This window comes from Talpa occidentalis, unplaced genomic scaffold (assembly GCF_014898055.3).
Source record: "Talpa occidentalis isolate TD23 unplaced genomic scaffold, MPIMG_talOcc4v2.1 talOcc4.11, whole genome shotgun sequence".
NCBI classification, from domain to species: Eukaryota; Metazoa; Chordata; class Mammalia; order Eulipotyphla; family Talpidae; genus Talpa; species Talpa occidentalis.
In genome coordinates, this window is record NW_023601104.1 from 32,658,614 (window position 1) to 32,675,924 (window position 17,311).

The 17,311-nt window shown below is 39.1% G+C and overlaps 1 protein-coding gene across 5 annotated transcripts in view; it reads left to right on the forward strand.

Annotated features, from left to right (window-relative positions):
* Positions 1-17,311, forward strand: part of MAP2K5 (mitogen-activated protein kinase kinase 5) — a 243,722-nt gene that overhangs the window by 163,007 nt on the left and 63,404 nt on the right. Inside the window, exon 18 of one of the 5 annotated variants that reach the window (XM_054688308.1) lies at positions 16,921-17,002. The exons of the other annotated variants lie outside the window; for them this stretch is intronic. Within the exon in view, the coding sequence (XP_054544283.1) occupies positions 16,921-17,002 (82 nt within the window). The remainder of the gene's footprint in view (positions 1-16,920; positions 17,003-17,311) is intronic. 5 annotated transcript variants of the gene reach the window in all.

Consider the following 17,311-nt stretch of genomic DNA (forward strand, 5'->3'; position numbering starts at 1 on the left):
GAAAACAATATGTTTTGGTTTCCTTCAGACTTTAAAGGTGCAGATCCTTATTGACAGGCAGTTTAGGACTCTATGGAAAAAAGGGTCTGGAGCCACTATCAATGCAGTCTTATTACTACAGCTTATAGTCCGAAGAACAATGATTTCTTGGATTCATCTAGCTGCCTTCCTGACAAAGAGCTTCAGAATGCTTTCTGTTATCTGACTCAGACTGTACATCCCTCCTGCAGGGACTATTAATTTCCAGCCTCCAGGTGAACAGACTGAGGCTCAGAGAGTCAGGCCTCTTGCCTCAGGGATGAATGGTACAGTTAGGCCTAGCAACTGCATGCAACAAAACCAAATAACTGGTTCAGTGTGCTCTGAATTTGGTTGGCTATTCACACCACTGCCCTTCTCCCGCTCAACCCACCAAGCCCTTCTTTGGCTTGTCTTCTCTGCCCCAGGAGGCCTCTCTAGGTAGATGAGAAGTGCTGAACATCACAGGGTTGCATCATCATAGATGATGACAAGAGCGTTCCCTAGAGCCCTTTTGCTTTTCTTATCAAGTGTTTACCAGAGTGATGGGGGAACTGAAGGGCCCCAGAACTCTCACTGACCCCATTGCCATTAAATCCTGGATGCCTGTGAAGTATATTCTGCAATAGGACACTGGAAAATTGTGTTTTTAAACATCTTGCAAACAATATCTCAATTTCTTGAACAGTTTAGCTTCAATAGTAACCTGGAATGATGTGCAGGTCTAGACACGGACTGAAGCTGCATGCAGTTAATCATGTAGCTGCAGATTCAGCTGACTTAAAAAATATGAGAGTGGGCCATGGTTTGTTTAATGACACCATAATTTAGGAGAAATGATAACGATTGCCTGCTAAAAATTGTCATTCTTCAAACTTTACAATAGTGCCCTTTAGGATGCTGGTAAATCCATTAAGGAGACTTCTCAGGGGATGACCCAGCTCTGGCATTTGGAATTTTGGTAAGCAGAATGCCACAGGAAAGTGAAGATAATACAGATACAAATGTAGTTAAAGAAATTTTGCATGTATAAAAATGTTCTTCTTTTGGCTACAATTCCTGATCTTGGTTAATAAATTACATCAAAATGACCTGAAGTTAAAAAAAGGAAAAAAATCTGAGCAAATAGTGCCCCTGGTATTGTAAAGCTTTGAATGTTTTCACACCCCATTAATTTATTACTTCTCTTTCTTCATCTTTAAATTTCATTTTTTTTTTTTTTTCAAAAATTCTGACTCCCCGCTGCTGCAGTGATTTTCATCTTGTTGTTAATTTTCCCTGCTCCATATGGAGCTCCAGACATTTCACCTGGAGGCTGTACTAGATTTTGCTGTAGTGATCGTACTTCCGGAGGCCAAAACTGTCATTTAGGGTTCCTGGTGCATCTGTCTGCGCCAGGCTTTTCACTGGCATGGGAGAGTGTGAATAACAAATTGGATGCACCTGAGATTCAGATGATTAGTGTGTTTTGTGAATCTCCACGACTTGTAAGCAGATAGCTCTGGGGATGGTGGGAGGGCCAAACAGTGACTGTGGGTGAATCTGTACTCACACCTTACATTTGGGGCTTTGCAAGGGAAGTGCAAACATCCTAGGCAGCCTGAGTGCAGAGAGAGTAACAAATATTTCATCCTGCCTTGTCATTGATTAGAAAAGAGCCTTTAATTTCATTTCACCCCATGTTGTGATTAATTTGCATTCTTTGTCAGAAGTTAATGGAGTTTTTTATGGTTCACTCTGAAATCCTTGAAGACATCAGACTTGATCTGATGTTTATACAACCGCCAGCGGAATTTTTTCGTTTGATTGATGGCAAGCTTGATGTTATTCCAAACGGCTTTTTAAGCTGTTTTTAAGAATTATTTGAATAAAATGCAAGCAAGATATTGTTGTAATGATCAAGATTATCTGTTAAAAATCTGTTTCAAATAAAGAGGATGATAAGTAGTAAAAAGGATCAAAAACATGAGATATAGTGAATAGTGATGTTATTTGTTAAAAATACATAAGAATGGCATTCGAATAAGTTATTGCAATATACAGGGATCACTTTTATTGAAAAAAATATACCATCATCTGGCCAAATAGAATAGTTCACAATAAGGTGAAGGGAAAGTCTCTATCTTTGGGATTAAAAACCTTTACTACCAATTGGTTAATTCTCATTTATTCTGCCAGCTTATGCCACCATTGTACAAAATAGAGATCTACTGTTCTTAACTCAAGGAGACAGGGTCTGTCAGGCCTGTTAGCTGAACAAAATGATGACATATTACTTGTCTCAATAAAGAGGCATTCTGAAATCCCAATACAAGTTAAACTTAAGTGGATAATAGAGGATTTTAAGTGAAAGACGTGCATTCTTAAGGGTATAACAACTGACCTTTATCACAAGATAGTGCAGAAATGAAAATATCCTGTTATTAAAAGCAAAATACCCAGTTGTTCATGGATACAAGAAATGTGTGTTCACCCCTTGCATACCATATATCAAAGTATGAGGGAAACTGTAGGTGGCGTTTACTCAGAACCCCCTGCTACTTACCAAGGAAATATGTTTTGCAAATGCTTTTTGATTACTAATACCATTTGTTTGATTTGGAAGTTTCGCCTTGCTTCAGCAAATTCTTGCTTTGCTGTTATTGCTGCTAGTGAGACTTACTCATAGGTCAGAACACTACTTATCTCAACACTCTCATTTAAAACAGATTAATTTATTTGCTGTATCTGAAAGTTCGCTAAATAATTGGATGGTTTTAATTGAAGTTACTGCTTTCTGATCCTTGTATTAACATGATCTAAGGTCCTTTTTATTATATGCAATCCATATTATTGACTAAATTTTCCCTGTTTTCATTTAAATGTAAGGAGCTTGTCAAGGAGAAAATATTTTGTTTAACTTGGCTTGGAGACCTGCTATTTTAATGTGTTGGGTTTTTTTTAACTGGCAGACTGTCTTTTAAACATTCATTTTTTTTTTTTTTTTTTTAGTAATAAATTGTGCTCTGGATAGAGTATTTGTCTGTTAATAGAGTAGAAAACGTATGTTGTTAAAACTATTTTAAAAAATTCAACACTTTTTTTTCCTATAGGTTTAAATCTTTGTTTTTTTAATTAATCATTTTTCATTTTTGCACAATGTATGCATTTTCATTTTGGTTATATTCCCCATACAATTGCACCTCCCCCTTATTTTGACCCTAGTCATTCCTCTCCCCACCTCTCCCCCCCATAGTGTGTCTCTGGTTTATAGTTGCTTGTTGAAAAAATTGAACACTTTTCAAAATGTTACTGTCAGAATACTAGTGTTTGCACTTAATTTTATTCATGTTTTTAAAAGTCTATGTTGTTACTAATCCTAATTTTGACCATTTAACGTTGTTTTATATTCACTGTTAAATTTAAAGCATAGATATTATTATCTTATTTGTGTATTAGTGTACTAATCGTGCCTATACCAACTTAGTATTGCAAACCAGTACCTCAAAAGTTGGCCTTCTTTGAAAAGAGGCATTTGGAATATATTCTTTGTTACAAAATCTTTTTGAACTCCTAAGCATCAAGAAATTTAGTACATCTTAAGTATTAAGTTTTTTGTGTGATATCTCTAATCAGCAAAACAAACTAGCAGTGGGCAGTTACGCCAGACTTCAAGTACTCACCTTTTAATTGGCAAGAGTTCAAAAGGAACAATATGCTTTCCATTTTTTCCCCTAAATACATTTCTAGGTTATGTGTTTTAATTCACTGTTAATTTTTGCCCTCACTACTTAGGATATAGACATTTAAAATATACTGATAGGGGCCTCCCTCGTAGCGCAGGGCTTAAGTCTCAGTGCTATCACATTATTGCCACTGCAGCCTGAGTTCAATCCCTGGCCAGGTAGCTGACCCACATGGTGCAGCAGACCTCTCCTGTCTTACCTGCTGCTCCCCTCAGCAGTGTATTTCAGTAGATCCACCTGTTCTGCTCCCCGCTCTGTCTCTGATGAATCCTCTTACCCCCTGCACCTCTGGCCTACACCCCAGTTCTTGTTGCTTAAGCAAATAATCTTTTAAAAAAATAAAATATACTGATATTTCAGGTCATGAAATCAGATTTTAGATACCATAAAATGCAGGGGTGAAATTTGAATAACATGAAGATACTCACTTATATACATTTGCTTCTTCCCAGGGATTTTTAAATTGGTCATGTGAAATTCTTCTCCCAATATCTATGTCATACTTATCAAGAGGTTTCATAATTTTACTTGCTTAGCCTACACCATAGGCAGGAGGTGAGTTTCTAGTATATTCTTAAAATAGAACAAAATGGAAGCAAAATCATCTCCAAGGAGTGGATAGCTTAGAAATTTGCAATTTTCCATTAAAGATAAATTACTTGTTAATACTTCCATTAAGGTATATAGACTTAGCCAGCTAAGTTAGTGATTTATATCACCTACTGAACTATCATGTGACACAGTTTAATTAAACACAGTTTAATATTTGGCATTGAGCACCTATGCTCTGCCTGGTACTGTGCTAAGCACTGTACGTACAGAAATTAAATGTGTTTTCTGCTCTCAAAGAATCTAGTTAATGGAAAGAAAAACACTAAGCCAATAAATGGCAGTTAATATAAAAGGAACAGTATGGGAGAGAGTATGCCCTGGCCTCAGAAGAAAGAGGTCAGCCTACCTTGGGAAGCCATGGATATTTCAGAGTGGGTAATGGTTGAACTGAGGCTCTGGGACTAGGATGATGAACTTTGTAGGTATTCTAGTAAAAGGAAATTCAACTGGTAAAAGATAAAGGTCTAAAAAACAACATAATACTTTTGATGTCCATCCAGTATTTTAACTCAACAGGATACTATGACTATTGTTTTCATTACCCTGAGCATTTAGGAATTCCCCAAGGTAACTTTTGAAGCAGCATGTGAGGGGAATAAGAAAGGAGAGGGAAGGATGACAGAGGAAAAAGGTAGGATCAGGTTGGAGAAGGCAAGTGTAGCAAAGACCAGATATGAAACTGGACTTGAGAAGTTCATGGATCCCTTTGAAGTCAGTTGGAACCAGTCTGAGAGTAGAATCATTGCATTTTAGGACTTCTGCCGCTAAGATAAGGTGCCATGTGCCTCTGAGGGAATTTGACTTGGCATATTGTAAGACACTTTCTAGACTGCTGGAGGTGGGGAAGAGGATTTTCGTGATCAAATGAGCTAATACCGAAGAGTACACTTTGAAAAATATGAGGTGGTAAACAAGAGCAAGGTAATATTAGTATTATTTATATTTTCCAGAAAGTACTTTAGGGATTTACCTATGTTACTCTGAAAATATATGACCATGTCTCACACTCGGTAGGATGAAAATGAATTACTTTTCTGATCCCACAAGAGCCTTCCTTTACAGTCTTTTTTTTTTTTTTTTTGAGTTGTAATTTATCACTCACAATCATAATCCTAATATATGGAATTATATACAGAATCTAGTCATCCTTTACTTCAGTAATTAAAGATCATGATTCTTTTGCAATTTTTAAATATTCAGTTTTAACCCAGAAATAGAATTGAAGCTTGAACTAATGAACTTAAGGCCTCCCAGGTGGTGCAAGGGGTTAGGCACAGCATTACGAAGCTATCTGCAGCCACTGCAGCACAAGCTCCATTCCCAGCCAGGGAGGTGACCCACAAGACGCAGCAGCTCTCTCCTGACTCATCCGCTGCTCCCTTCAGCAGTGTATTTCGGTCAATCTGCCTGTTCTGTTCTCCACTCTGTCTCTGGTGAATCCTCTTACCTCTGCACCTCAGGCCTACACCCCAGTTCTTATATGCATAAATAAATAAATCTTTAAAAAAAAAATAATGAACTTAGAGCCTTGTCTGGCTCTCAAGTGGTGACTGCGTCTTCTCTCCCTCTATGATTCTAGTCAGGGAGACCTCCCAATTCCCACCTTTGGTTTTATTGGTACTATCTACTGTTTCTTGGAATTATGGACAGAATATCAAGAAATCTTACAATGCTCTAGTCCAACTGCCATACTTTATAAAGAAGGAAAAAGGGGTCCATTGCTACCTAATGACTTCACTCGTGAGTACCAGATAGTTAGCAACAGGGTCAGACTGTCTCCTACTCTGGAGGAATTGGGGGTGGGAGGAGGGAGAGGGAGGTACCCAGAGGCACCCAGAGACTTTGAACCCAAATGGCCATCCTTATTTTACGCACCCATCCACTCAAGTACTGCCTCCAACTGGTGTGTCTGCAGAGATGGAAATCACTGTCCCAGGATGCTCCGTGCCTGCCAGGTAATTGCTGATGGATATGGATCCCGGGGGTGGGGGGAGTCGTCTTCAACAGCAGTAGTAGCAGCAACAACAGACAAAGACATCAACTTTTATTGTACTCCAGTGTTTTACTTACTACCATTCAGTATAGAAAACTTAGGTAGATTTGGGGCTCGGGGCTCATTGGCATCCAAGTTAAAAAGGGGGCAGACCTGGCCAAGCTTTGTTTGAGCTCAGATTACTTTTTAGATGTTTAACACTCCTGGATTAATGCCTGGGGGTTTGGGAATTCTTCCTCAACTAAAATGTTAATGATGCTAAGAACCCAACCCTCTTTAGTGCCAATAAAACAGGCAAGCTAAATTCATTGCAAAATCAATGAGTTGCCTAAAAGGAGCAAAGAGTTGATTCAAATTAGGACTGGAGATTGCCCAGGACATACCAGGTGGAAAGAGGGTTCCAGGGACCACTAGGAGCAAGGAAAGCAGGCAGTTGTCTGTTTATATGCAGAGCCCAGGTATCATCTCCAAGGAACTGTGGAAAACAGAGGCAGCCAGTTAACACCAGATGTAGACCTGTACACTCTCAGGGCAGCCACCATGGGGAGGAGGAAAGAAGTAAAAAATGGAATATTCTTATGAGGAGAGGCACTGTTAGCATACAGGCCCTGATGAAGAAAGACCAAAGTGGATAATGAAGCTTGCCTTGCCTCTGTTCAGAAGCAGGTTGCAGAGAGCCCTATTCTGGGTATGAGGCGACCTCGACTCCAGTCCCAGTTCTATTTTGGTAAAATATAGAAAACAAAGAAAAGTTCCCAGCTAAATGCCTCTGTCCTGCCCATGCTTTTTGGGCATTCCTAAGCCTACTTGGTAGCCAGGCAGCTAGAAACACTCAACACCTCAGAATAGAAGGGGCCAAGAGACAGAAAATTACACACCCAACAAATGACAAACACATAACAAATACATAACACCCAAACACATAACAAATACATAGAACAAGGGTGGAGTGGATGATTAGAAATTGTAAGCTCTCCATCACTGGATGCATTCAGACAGAAGCCTGGTCAGCGGGATGTAACAAAGGAGGGGTTCAAAGATCATAGGGGTGGGGAGCTAGGTCCCACTTAAAAATCTCTAGATGCTTTCAAACCACAAGAGTCTGCAATTCTACTTCAACTTGGACAGACCTCTCCTCAGCCAAACAATTTAAAGACTGATAGTTTCTCTCTGTTACAGTAGAGAGGCAACACAGAAACTTCATCATACATGTCCAGATTCTGTAATTGGTTTAAATCATCCACTCATTTTGATTCTCAAATACTCTTGTCAGTGTGAATGAGAAAAGGGAAGAATGCAGGAAAGGAGTCATTCTTTTTCTGTCCAAGATTTATACACTTTGTTTCTTTCACTTGAGCCAACTATGTAACATGGCTGTCAAAAATGTGAAGGCACATGCAGTCTCCATGAGTTTCTGCTGAACAGTACATAGAGTCCAGAACAACATCTAAGTCAGTCATCCCAAAGTACGTGTTCAGGTGTACATGTCATACTTTCTGAGGAATATAGACACATAGTGCCACATGCAGAGAAAGGTGACCATATTGATGGAAAATGGATAACAGAAAACTCACCGTTGCCTCAACCACAGGGGGAATGTATTGACAGCATGGGGGATTGCATGACTGAGAAGCCTGCTATTGACAGTGTTAGGTAGAACTTGATTCAACACATCACTTAGGGCTCTATTCTTAGTACTCGCTTCCCCCTTCGCAGTCCAAGAATGTTTGTTAGGGTTTCTGGAATGACCTGCTTCCCAGTTTAGAAGGGAAATGCAGGTCTTTTTCTCCCACAGGAAATCAGAGGCCCTAGGTGTCAACATAATTGGACCAGTTTAACTACGTATTTTTCCCTATCCAAAAGCAGAGCCTTCCCCTTTGATAAGATTTGGTAGGTTATTTTTTTTGGATCTGGGAACACTGTTAACATTCATTTATTTGGGATAATTTTTGAGCTTTCCCAGATCCCAAAATATAATTTGCCAAATCATACCACAAAGGAATGTTCTAAGGGCCTCCCTGGTGGCAGGGGTTAAGTCTCAGTGATATCAAGCTATCACCAGCCACTGCAGCCTGAGTTCCATCCCCAGCCAGGGAGCTAACCCACATGGCGCAGCAGACCTCTCCTGTTTCACCCACTGCTCCCCTCAGCAGTGTATTTTAGTAGCTCTACCTGCTCTGTTCCCCACTCTCTCTGGTGAATCCTCTCACTCCCTGCACCTCTGGCTTACACCCTGGTTCTTGTATGCACAAATAAATAAATCTTGTTTTAAAAAAAAAATGTTCTACTTTGGAATAGAAGATACCTGAAAAGATACCTGAACATCAGAACATCAGATGATGCTGGCTAGTATAAGCCTGCACCACATGCCAGCTCCTAAACCTGGGGGTGAAGTCGTCTTGCCACAAATTACATGGGCTGCTTAGGGATAGAGGAATGTTTCCCGAGTGTCATTACTAATGAAAGAGGAAGGGTAGCTGGCAACCAAACATAGCAAATGGGGTGCTTATTCAGGAAAGAAATCATTGTGGACATATGATAGCTATCTTCAAATATGTGAAGAGCTGCAATAAGACTTAACACTACAGCTCCAGACCATGAACACATCTTTTGTTATTTCTTTTCCTTTTTTGAGGTAATTTGACTTTCCACACTGTAATTGATTTAGGAGGATAGGCTCATAACTCTTCAGATGTATGTTATCACAACCACCACAAAGCATCCATAGTCTTCCACCATAGCCCATTGGACTTCCTATCCACTTTGCTCCCCACTGCCTACTCTTCCCCTCTATAGACTCAATTTTGCAGTTAGATTTCTAAGGTTTGTTTGGCTTAGTTTCGTTTTGTCTGATCCTTTGTTTTGTTTCTTTATATTCTACATATGAGTGAAATCACTGGTATTTGTCTTTCTCTTTCTGACTTATTTTGCTTAGCATTATCCCCTCCAGTTCCATTCACATTGTTGCAAATGGAAGATCCCATCTTTTTTTTTAAGATTTATTTATTTATGCATATAAGAACTGGGGTACAGGCCACAGGTGGGGGGGTGAGAGTATTCACAGAAACAGAGTGGGGAACAGAACAGGCAGACTGACTGAAATACACTGCTGAGGGGCACAGTGGGTGAGTCAGGAGAGGTCTGCTGTGCTATGTGGGTCTCCTCCCCGTTTGGGGATCAAACTCATGCTTCAGTGGCTGCGGATAGCTTCATAGGCTGCATCTTAACCCCTTGCGCCACCAAGGAGGCACCACATCCCATTTTTTTTTAAACTATATATAGCTTAGTAGTATTCCATTATGTAAATATACACTTACCACTCACTCCTCTGTTGGGCACTTAGATTGTTTCTGTACCTTGGCTATTGTAGACAGTGTAGCAGTGAACATAAAAGTACACATATCCCTTCTAATTTTTGTTGGTTTTTATTATCACTATGATTATTATTCAAATAGGTATCTAGGAAAATAGAATTGCTGGATCATTTAGTAAATCTGTTTTTAATATTTTGAGAAATTTCCATACTGTTTCCCATAGAGGCTGGATGATCTGCATTCCCACCAACTGTGTATGAGGGTTTTATTTTTCTCCACACCTTCACCAACACCTGTTGTTTCTGGTGTTGTTTCTGTTGTTTCTTGTTTCTTTTTGATGTGGGCCATTCTTGTGGGTATGAGGTGGTTTGTCATCACGGTTTTGATTTGCTTTTCCCTGATAAGAGATGAAGAATGTTTTTTCATGTGTCCATTGGCCATCTGTATGTCTTCTTTGGAGAAATACCTATTTAATTCTTCTACCCATTTTTTTTTTTTTAAAGAAATTTCTTTTTTTTTTTTTAAGATTTATTTATTTATTTATACAAGCACTGGGTAGCGGCAGGAGAGGTCTGCGCGCCATGTGGGACCCTCCTCTGGTGGCCGGGGAGCAGCCGGGGATTGAACCGGCGCTGCAGAGGCTGCGGGCAGCTTCACAACCCAGCGCTCAACCGCTGCGCCACCGGGGAGGCCCTCTTCTACCCATTTTTTGATTGGGTTAGTTATTTTCTTGTTATTGAGCTTTATGAGTTCTTTGTAGATCTGGGATATCAGCCTCTTATAGGATATATGATGTACACTATTTTTTTCCTTTTGGCAGGGTGTTTGTTTAGTGATGGTTCCTTTCCCTGTGAAAAAGCTTTTTGGTTTGATGTAGTTCCACTTATTTTTGCTTTTATTCCCCTTACCATTGGAGTGAAGCCCCCAAAGATATTCCTGAAGACCATATCATAGAGTGTTTTGTCTGTTTCTTCTTGCAGGTCTTACAGCCAAGTGTTTCTTCAATTTTGAGTTAATTTTTGTGTATCATGTGAGACTGTGGTCCAGATTCATTATTTTGCATGTGGCTGTCCAGTTTTCCCAATGTCATTCGTTAAAGAGACTTTCCTTTTTTCATTGTATATTCTTAGCTCCTTTGTCATAAATTAACTGTCAATGTAAGTGTGGGTTTATTTCTAGGCTCCCAACTCTGTTCCATTGATTACTATAGTTCTGTAGTATAATTGGAGGTCGGGTAGTGTGGTACCTTGGTTCTTTTTTTGTCAAGATTGTTTTGGCTAGTTGGGGTCTTTTGTGGTTCCATATAAATTTTAGTAATGTTCTATTTCTTTGAAGAATGCCACTGAAACTTTGATAGGGATTGCATTGAATCTGTGTATTTCTTTGGGTAAAATGGCCATTTTTACAATGTTAATGCTTCTAATCTGTGAGCAAGGAATACCTTTCCATATCCTTGTGTCTTCCTCTGTTTCTTTTAATAATGTTACCTGCTTTTTGCTGTACATGTTTGTAACCTTCTTTGTTAAGTTTTATTCCTAGATATATGAAATTCTTTTTGATATGATTATAAATGAAGCTGTTTTCTTTTATTTTTTCCTCTACTAGTTTGTTGTTTGCATATAGGAATATGACAAATATTTTTATATTGATTTTGTAGCTTGCCACTTCATTGTTTTGATTTTTTGTTTCTAATAATTTTTGGTGGAGTCTTTAGTGATGGTTTTACTTCTTTTCCTACTTGGATTCCTTTTTTTTTTTTTTTTTTCAGCCTTTCTCTGGACACATCTTGTAAGTTGGACTCAAAATAAGAAACAACCTTAACAATTTAGTCCATCCATGATAGTCACTGCTATCCCATCATTAGAAATCTAATAGCAAAAACAGGATGCATGTCTGTTATAAAGTGAGTATTATAAAGTGAATTTCTACATGTGGTAAAAAATTAGACTAACTGACCTCTAACATGTTCTGTATTCTCTGACATGTGGAGAGTTTAAACTAATAGAAATACAAACTAAATGACAGCTTCAGAAAAACCCTTTCAGACATTTTGACACATTTTTTAAAAATTACTTTAGCCAACTTATTTAACCATAACCATTAGAATGGTCAACAGGCCTTTTTCAGAAAAGAGCAACATCTCCCCTTTCCACTTGTCTCCCATATACATATCAGATTGGCTGATTGTCTGAAAGTAGATTCTGATTTAAGACTACCTTTTGTTACAATGTAGGAAAAATATCTGAAATCTTCAAAAGGGAAGTGCTTAATGTACTCCTGACCAGACCTTGTACCATTAGGGAAAGGTTAATTTTGTAATTTACATTGATCATTTTGAATTGCAGTTCTAAGTTGTCTCACAAAATCCAGGCTCAAATACTAAAATTTACATTTGCCTGGAGGATGATTTAGTGTGCCTCCTTTACATCTATGTGGAGTAGGACATGAGCTATGTCAGTTCTAAATATACAAGAGGTAGAAGAGTATATACTGGCAGTGAAGTCCTTTTTGTCCTGCTCACTGACTAGCAGACCTAGCACATGAATAATATCGCACCATACCTTGATGTGCCAACTGTTGTATTTTGTGTGAAAATGCATTGTCCTTGGTACTCAGTAAAAGCCAAGTGATCCAATTTATGGCTGTGATGATTTTCTGTCTAGTCCCCTCTGATCTGTGCCCTCCGCTAAGCATCTTAGTGCCTTTCTTTCCCACCTAGCTGTTTGTTCAATTCAGGGATGTCTTGTTTTAGCTTTTCAAAACTGGTTGCTCCCACATGCAGCACCCAAATTGGAGTATGAGATGTGAGGCAGAAAGAAGATAACAGAGAGTGGATTTTAGAATCCATTGAGAATCTAGTGACTTTCTTATATCCTATTGATTAGCTCCCTGCTATTACTCTTACGTTTTACCTTTGTTTTAAGTTATTGATTTGTGCTTAAATAAGTTATGACTTACTTTTTGGTTTGGTTTGGTTCTGTACAAGATAAGCTTGCTAATAGACTCAGGCTCGATAAGAAATTGAACAAGGGCAGAGGCAGGTGGACAGGGAAGATGGGATGGCACAAATGAATTATGCTTGTTCATTTTATATTACTAGGAATAATGCATGCTATTCATTTATTTTGTATGTTAATATATTCAGTATCTAATAATATCAGTTTGCCAAAATTCCCATTTGTAGTTAGCCAGGGTAAATTTTGTTCTGTTGCTTTATTAAAAGCAGTTGCTTGGGAACTCTTACTTTAATTTAATGGTACTAAGCAATCTGTATTCAACTTGTGGTCATGTGCAAATGATTTTTTCTCTCTCTCTCATTGAAGGCTTTTTGAAATTTGGGTACTTGGTTTTTGAGATTTGGGAACTTAGGTAAAATGGATTAGTGTGTATTGGGTTTTGGGGTGTGAGGTTCTGGGTCCCTCTGAAAATGAATTCTGCAGAGTCTTCCCATTCAGCAGTACACAGCAAGATATATTAAGTAAAAAGACATTTTGCATAAATCAAACAGGCAAAGAGCTGTGTGGCACATGGCAAGTTTACTAAGAAAAAGAAATGCCTTCTTAGACACAAATGGGCAAAGAGCTTCATTTTGCCAGAGCAAGGAATGACCATATACATTGTCCTTTTGGTGGGGTTTATTCCTCTGTGGAATTTATTGTTTTGGGGTCTGGTTGGGTTGGTTTTCTGTAACAACTGATAATTCTCTGCCCCCACCTTCAATTCCTGGTCTTGCGGAACTTCCATAGCTGGTTTATGGACTCATTAATCTTCCGTACCCCCATCTTGAGTTACCATCCACCTTCTATCCACCTTCTTCCATCAAGCCTCCCTCCACCCACAGCGATATTTGGCAAAAAATATTTTGGGGAGTTGAGAGGAGAGGTCCTCTACTATAACTGCTTCAGGCTGGAATGGGGCATAAAAGTGTCCTCAGAGGCCTGGATATGGTCTCTCAGATGCTACCTCCTGGACTGACTGGTGACTGATGGTTCCTGTTGGTTCTGGAAGGAGGTGTAGGCAGATTCCAAGGGGTGCGGTGTTTGGGCCACCTGTTGTTCCTCTTGGAGGAGGAGTTGGAGTTTAGTGGCCTCTAAACCAGAGGAAACAAGTTTGACAACGAAATTGAGTTGCATGGTTCAAAGAGGAGAGTGAGAAACGCAGAGGCTAAAGGTTGCCAGCAAAGGCACTATGCATGGGAGGGACCTACTATGGATCTCCCCAAGGGAGGGGCTTTTCTCTAAGTCTTGTTGGCTCTTTGAAGTTTTCTTATGTTGGACATTACCTGTCCACTCTGGTTAACATAACAACATTCTTCCTCCAGGTACAGGCATGTTCCCCTTGGGCAGTGGTGAGCAGAGAACTATTAGTAGGTGTCTCATGGTGGAATTTTTCAAGAGATCTATTGGTGGAGGAGAGGAAAAGAGTAGAAATTAAAGGAAAATAGAAGAGCTTTTTGTGGCAATCCAGTTTAGGGTCCAGAGAGAATGCTGGGCCATTGCATTTCTGTGTGTCAAGTAAGATACTGGAATTTTTTTGTTGTTGTTGCAATATGGAGGGTATCCTACTACAGTGTGGAGTGTGGTGCACCCCTAAGTTTTAACACACAGCGCAGTGCTGGGTAAAATTAAATTGAATGCCAATACCAGTTCTCCTTCAGGTAAGAAAACAAAATCCTGGTACCTGAATGGAAAGCTCTGCCCTGGAGGAGCCTTTCAGCTCCTCTAATTCAACCCTTCACCTTCTAGACACACCCCTGAGCCCTGTGAAGGGAGGGGCTTTCTGAGGCCCTGAGATCTGCCTGGGCCCCAGGGTCTTCCAGTCTCTACAGTCTCTCCATTTTCCCCACGTTAGGCAGCCTGCTGGCTCCAGCAAGGTTCTGTCTGCAACCTAGGGTTTTACTCCCTTTGAACCTCTTTCCCAAAATGAATAGATCCAAGTAGGTCATCTCTAAGGTTGCTTCCATTTTATTTTTTTCTAAAAGATTTATTTATTTATGCATACAAGAGCTGGGGTACAGGTCAGAGATGGGGGGCGGTGAGAGGATTCACCAGAGACAAAGTGAGGAACAGAACAGGCAGATTGACTGAAATACACTGCTGAGGGGAGCAGCAGGCAAGTCAGGAGAGGTCTGCTGCACCATGTGAGTAGTTCCCTGGTCGGGGATTGAACTCGTGCTGTCGTGGCTGTGGATAGCTTCATAGGTTGCGTCTTAACCCCTTGTGCCACCAGGGAGGCCCAGGTTGCTTCCATTTTAAAAATTCTTTTGGTTATTCTTCTTCATTTAAAAGATGCAAGTTGCAGTTTACCACAATCCATGTTTATATTTGACCAGGTTTATAGCTTAATGCATCTAATTTGAAAAGATTCTTTGCAAAATAGCTACAGTTCCTAAACGGTGAAATTTTTAAAAAGCAGTCAAAATTGAAAGTAGGAATGTTATGCCAGTAGTACCATACACACAAAAACGATATTCCTTAAAAATTCCAACCAATTCAACTTCACACTTCCTTTTTTCTATTTAAGAGAAAATAACACAAGCTTGGAAAGCAGTAAATATGTAAAGAGAAAATTTGTCAACTGCTATTGGAAGATCTGACCTAGGTCACACATAAATCTCTCAGACAAGAGCTGCAGGGCAAGTCATAATTTCAGAGAGTAAAAGAGAAAATGAAAGATATGGCTGGTGTCTTCTCTAAGTTACATAGGTGGATTCATTTTCATTTTCTGATTGTGCTTTCTGAATATAATGTGAAAAGACTGGTAGCAAAGTCTGTCTTACCACCCTACATAAAAAGTGCCTCTAAGAAATAGATGCCTAATGGGAGGCTTCAAAGTTACTTTATTTCTCCAGAGTCATCAACTAAATAAATAGTTGGCATCCCACAAGCAGACTTTTGCAGTGGCAGTTTCCATTCATTTCAGGATCATTTTCCAAAGTCATAAGTCATAAGAGCTTTTCTAATTGCCAACTCTATGGTCCTTGCAAGGAAATATATAACTATTCACTGCAGCGATATCCTAAGACCTGGTAACTGTTACTGCAGCAATATCCTAAGACCTGATACTTATGCCTGCCTGTTAGGAACGCATTCTTTCCTGCTGAAACAGACATGGTTCTGTGTTACTTCTGAATGAGGCATAACTGTCCCCTGTTGGTGTGGCTTAAAGTCCTGTATCTAACAACTGGCAAAAGAAAAAAAGTTATGCCCAAAAGAGAGAAGAGATTCACCTAATTTGTATCTCAGAATGCTACTATGTCTAGAGAGTGGTTAGCAAAGCATATGACTGAAGCAGTTACTGTTCTGAGACAGAAAATTCAACACAAGTAAAATACACTAGCAGGAATGTGGACTTGTTGGACAGGTTAGTTACCAACAGCATTTCATATGTAGCAAGGTTCCAGCCACACATCAGCCCTAACAATATTCTTATGTTCCTCTAAATCCCCTCTCACAGCTGAGCATTTGGAAGGCAGTCACAAAGCTAACATTTTATATTGAGTACCCTTAGTACCACTTTTAATGTGCTATAACAGTAGGGGCTTCTCTTTTTCATGAACTGTGTGCAAAAACAGAGGCAGTGAGTAGAGGTTGACTTTGTTTGGATCTATTTTATGGTTGCTGTGCCTATACAGTAATGTAATCTTGAAAAAGGTAAACAACAAAGAGTTTAGCAGTGAAAAATATGCCTAATATAAATAGAGTCGAGTACATGGCAGTTCAGAATTTGAAAAATATGACTGGCATTAAATTTTCCGGTGGAATTAGCAGAGGAACAGAATAGAGCCTTTAAGGCAATATATTTGAGACAGAGAAAGGAGATAATACATCTAACTCTAGGGTCTATGTGGCATTCATATAAAGAAAAGCACAGTAGCTTTATTTAATTGAGAAAATGAATCAATTACAATGATGTTGCATCATCAAATTCGTGTGAAATAGAAGATATAAGTCACCACATTGTGTAACAATGTTAAAAAGTAATTGAGTATCTTAAGCATTTTGAATCAATTTCAGGTACTGGCACTGCTACCTTAATACAAAATTTATGAAGATGATTTCATATAATATGTTGCTGTTGAAACTGTGTAATAAAATCTGGTAGCAATGTCTTTCTTCAAAAATCTAGGCAAAACAATGTGGTTATAAGAAAATAAAAAATACCTTAGTGCTACTGCTTCTCCCCTTTTTTATAGTAAAGAGCAAGCAGTAAAGTGGTAGAATTTTAAGATGACTTAAAATTCATTTTTAACCTGCAGAATCCTGAGACGGTCTTAGAGACCATCTTAAAGATCTTGGGTCATGAAGAAATTTTCTCCCATCAGTTTGGTTCGCACAATGGTATGTTACTAGGAACAGCGTCCATTCCTGAATTCATTTTAGAACATCGCACTTACAATGTTGGCTACGTTTTCCTGAGAGAATGTTGTAATCCCCCTGACTGTTAGAAATTTGTGAGACAGTCTCTTGATGTCAGAAATGGATTTCTGAGTCTTTGTTCATTACAAGTAACTCTCCTGTTGAAGTAGATATTTTTTAATAACAGAAATATTAGCATGCACTTGAAAATAATAAAAGCAGACACCACAAAGGTATCTCACTCACAAGAGAAGGTAACTGGGCTTTTCAAGATTTTTTTAAAGGTGATAT